The sequence below is a fragment of the Hevea brasiliensis genome, chromosome 9, assembly GCF_030052815.1.
Source record: "Hevea brasiliensis isolate MT/VB/25A 57/8 chromosome 9, ASM3005281v1, whole genome shotgun sequence".
Lineage (NCBI taxonomy): Eukaryota > Viridiplantae > Streptophyta > Magnoliopsida > Malpighiales > Euphorbiaceae > Hevea > Hevea brasiliensis.
The window spans coordinates 27,817,601-27,822,008 of record NC_079501.1 but is presented as its reverse complement, the minus strand read 5'-3'; the positions used below and the strand labels follow the sequence as shown (position 1 = coordinate 27,822,008).

General features: G+C 31.7%; 1 protein-coding gene across 1 annotated transcript; it reads right to left on the bottom strand.

Moving 5' to 3' along the window:
* Positions 1-327: 327 nt before the first annotated feature.
* On the bottom strand, positions 328-2,198 carry LOC110635861 (glyoxylate/hydroxypyruvate reductase HPR3). The gene is made up of 2 exons (XM_021785347.2): positions 1,534-2,198; positions 328-902 (listed from the first exon to the last, which is right to left on the bottom strand). Exons 1-2 carry the CDS (start codon positions 1,987-1,989, stop codon positions 375-377), a joined length of 984 nt encoding a protein of 327 aa, XP_021641039.2. The 5' UTR covers positions 1,990-2,198; the 3' UTR covers positions 328-374.
* Between the last annotated feature and the right edge of the window lie 2,210 nt (positions 2,199-4,408).

The following is a 4,408-nucleotide window of genomic DNA, read 5'->3' as shown; positions in this document are numbered from 1 at the left end:
ATTTTAACTTTCTGATTGAAGTGTTTTTGCTGATATGAAAATTAATACTGTTTATTATTAACCTTGCTGTAAACTGAGAAAATTGATTTACTGCTGAATCTGCTGATATCTGATTTAATTTGCTTATTGTTTTATTTGCTACTAAATGCTAATACATTCTGTTAGATCAGTTTACTGATTGCTTATGACTCAACTTTGACTTTGAATCAACTTATCAATAGAGCTGTATTGTTCATATTTCACATTAGAAAATTAAGTTAAACGAAGCTGTAATTTTTCAAAAGTTTTGAGCAAGAACTGAAAAATTATTTTTAGAAACAGAGTAAATTTTAGAAACAGTTCAATTTTGATTAACTTAGTGGGAGAGGGGAAAGTTATAACTCAATTTCAACAAGTGACTTCAGAGGTTTATTTGAAAAGAACGCCTTCAGGTTGGCAGAAGTTAGATCTATCAATGCCTCCAAGGATTCTGGAGTGAAGACGGCACGGTGTGGAGATAACACAACATTATCCAGAGAAAACAGCTCCTTTGGCACATCAGGCTCATTCTCAAACACATCAAGACCTGCCCCACCAATCTTTCCTTGCACCAAAAACTGCACTAGTTCCTTCTCATCAATCAGAGACCCACGTCCAACATTAATGATCACCCCTTCTTTTCCCAAGCTTGTCATCACTCCTTCATTAATCATATGGTGTGTTTCTTCTGTTAATGCGCAACAAAGAATGAGAATGTCACTATCTGCAGCAAGGCCGCGAACATTGGCATGGTAAGGGAATGGAACAGATGGCTTCCTCCTCCTTGAATTGTAGGCAATGCTGCAACCAAAAGCCACAAGCCTTTTTGCAACTTCAGAACCGATACTTCCAAACCCAACTATCCCAACTCGTTTCCCTCCTAACTGCACAGTTAAGTTTGTGTTGTTAAGAACCAATTTGATGATGATAAGCTCTATGAGATTATGCATATGGCATGTATCAGAAAGAAAGAAGCAACGGGGCACATTTTAACAAAGGAAGGTGCCTGAATCAGTATTCTATCAATCGGTTAATGCAACCATCATCAAGGCAATCATGGAATCAAATCATGGATTTTGATAAGCTTTTCTCCACAATTTCATCCATCATTGTAGTTCTTGGTCCCAAGATTTGCAAAATTTGGATGAATTCTTTCAGATAATTAACATTCCAATTACTCTGACCGCTTTCAGATTATGCACCTGTTGGCTTGATTAAATCTATCATTATTCAACATATTGAATTTCTTATGTTGCACAACCATAATCAATGAAACTGAATATCATAATCACAGTCGTAACAATTCTATACAGACATCAGATTTCAGTAAATTGTGATGTTAGATATATAAAACTATGTTTGAGTCCGTCATCTAAAAGCTTACAAAAGATTGAGTTTTCAAGTGATTATTTGGTACGGTCCCAAAACCTGCTTGATAAGGTTCTAGGATATTGAAAATTAATCAAGAAAGAAGTTAATTTTAAATCTGAACCAAGAGAGAACCAAGAAATAGACCTTGGAACCAAGGGGATAATCTCCCATCACAGGCCACAACCCACCACGAACAAATCTGTCAGCTCCTGATATTTTGCGTAAAACATCAATCAGCAACCCCACCGCTAGGTCAGCGACATCCTCCGCGAATGCCACACTGGCGTTGGTGATCGCAATACCACGGCGATGACACTCCTGCAGGTCGATGTGGTCAACGCCAGCACTACACGCTACTATGAGCTCCAAGGAAGGGAGGAGACTGAGAGTTTCAGAGGTTATGGTGGAGTAGCCCACGCAGAGGAGGGCTCTAACTGATTGAGCATAGGTGGACAGGAAAGAGCTAGTGGGTTCTTGTGAATCAGCCGGGTCGAGGAGGATGAAGTGACGAGATAGGCGGTTTCTGTGTGGAAGGTTGAATTGCGGGCGACGATAGACAAGGACAACAGGGAGGTTTTCTTGGTTTTGCTTGGCAGCCATTGATGAAGGACTGACAATTCAGATTTCAGAACTCAGAACTTACAAATTCTCCTCTTCTGTCCCCTTCTCTTCTCGTCTTTTTTATAGGCCCCTTGCTGGCTTTACCTATCAACAAAGTCTCCCATTTACGAGGATGTCAATGGCACGGGGCCGGTCGACCCCCGTCTTGCAAAAACTTAACCCTTTGTTTGCGAATTGGAAAGGAGCGAAGAAAAGTGATTACTCCCATTTCCTTTTATTTGAATAGCAAAGAAAGAAAAAAAAAATAGAAGAACTGAGGAGAAATTATTTTCTTAATTACCTTTGGGGTTTATTTGGATGGAATAAGAGAAAGTAAAAAAGGGTAAAGAAAGAGAAGGTAAAAATGATTACAATAAATAAAATTTTATATTTAGAAAGGAATGAGTTAATGAAAAGATAAGCAGAGTTAATATATATTTTTTATGGATAAAAAGAGGTAAAGAAAAGATAAATTTAAAAGGTATATAAATAAAAATATTCATAATTCTTATTTCTCTCATTTTATATTTTGTGTAAGAAAAATTAAGATTTGAGGGATAAGGAAAGGTAGAACTTATCCTTACTTACCCTTATCCTTATCCTCAATTAACTTATCTCTCCTCAAATAAAGGTAAAATAATTATTTATTCCTTTTTATCTTTATTTATCCCTCCCCCACTCTCCTCCAAATAGACAAACTCAAAATATCTCTCTAGCTTAAAATGAAATGAAAGGAAATAAACAAAATTAAATATTATTTATATTAAAATTACTTATATTCTCTTATTATCATATAATAATAAAACCATAAATTAATGACAATTACTAATTTTATTAGTAGAAAATTTTCATTTCTCCTCTATTTTAGAAAAGTATCCAAATAATAAAAAGGATTTTTTTTTCTTTTCTTTTCATTTCTCCTTTTTAATTTCTCATCGTTTCCCCTTCTCAACTAAGGATCCAAATAAAGGGTAACATGAAAGCGAAACCTTTTCCACTGAAACGTTTTCTTTTTTCTTTTTATTTTTTTTATTTTAATTTATCATTACATAATATAAATTTATTTATTTATTTAAAAATAAATAATAAATTAAAAATTTAAATTTTAAACATAATCATAATAATATATATTTTGTATTAAAATTATAATATTTAAATATAAAAATATATTACATTTTTAATAATATATTATTGTTGATGTAAGTTTTAGAATTCGAGGTAAGATTAGAAAAAATTTATTGAGTGCAAGGTAGGTCAAGTCGAGATTGAGAATACTTGTCATTTATATTTACTAAGGATGTGTTTGATAGAAAATTAAAAAAAGTTAAAAGTTAAATATTATTCTTATAAATTTTAATATTTAAAAAAAAATAATTATTAACTTACTCCTCAATATTAACATTTAATCTCTAAAAAGTCATAAATATTAATAAGTTAAAAAGTTAATCTAATCTTGTTAAGTATCCAAAACAACATTAAAGAAAAGTTAAAAGTCATAAATCTGGACAATAATTTTATTTTTATTTTTATTTTTAAAAAATTTTTAATTTTAATTTGATATTGGACGATATCATTGTGGCCAAATTCCATTGAGGACCCCAACGAAGTATTTCTCATTTAACCAAAATTTCACTCCCACATGTGATAATTAGACAATCTTTTAAATTTCTCTCCTTATACCCTTTCTCCTCCCTTTTTAGAATTTGATCCATACTACTAGCAAATCTATTCCCTTCTCAAACTGCCTGTTTAGAAATCCAAAGGCAATTTGATTTAGATTTGACTCGAAGCTTGTCAGTTATCATTTTAAAAAGCATGTGGTGCGGCTAAAATTCAAATCTTTCAACAATTGTTGAACCAATTCTTGTTAAAACTTTTAAGTCCAAAACCGAAATGCATTTAGGTTCTCCAGATTTTGTTTTTATATTTTCTGTGACTCATTGCAGGTTTTCACGTAATGATAAAATTTCTCCAAAATCCAGATGAATAAATTTCTTCAAAACCTAGATAAAAAATCATCACTTTCCCAAACATAGATGAAAAAATTTCTTAATTAGGTACAGATTATTAAATTCAGATCAAATCGATTGACCGAATCAGTTTAATCAAAACCCAAAAATTGACCAACGGAACAATTCGGTTACTTGATAAAAAATATTTACAAAGTGGTGCTCTTAATATTTGAACCTATGACTACAATAGCATTTCTTTCACACCAATTACCACATGATTTTTGCAACCTAAATTTGCATTTCTCTCTCTCTATATATATATATATATATACGGGGGAAAATAATTATTTAATCTTTATATTTTGTTTTTGTTAAATTATTTAGCCATTTTATCAAATTTTTGTTAGTCAAAGGATTTTAATAGCAGTCAAATGATTATTTAGTCATTTTATTTTAGTAAAACTAAT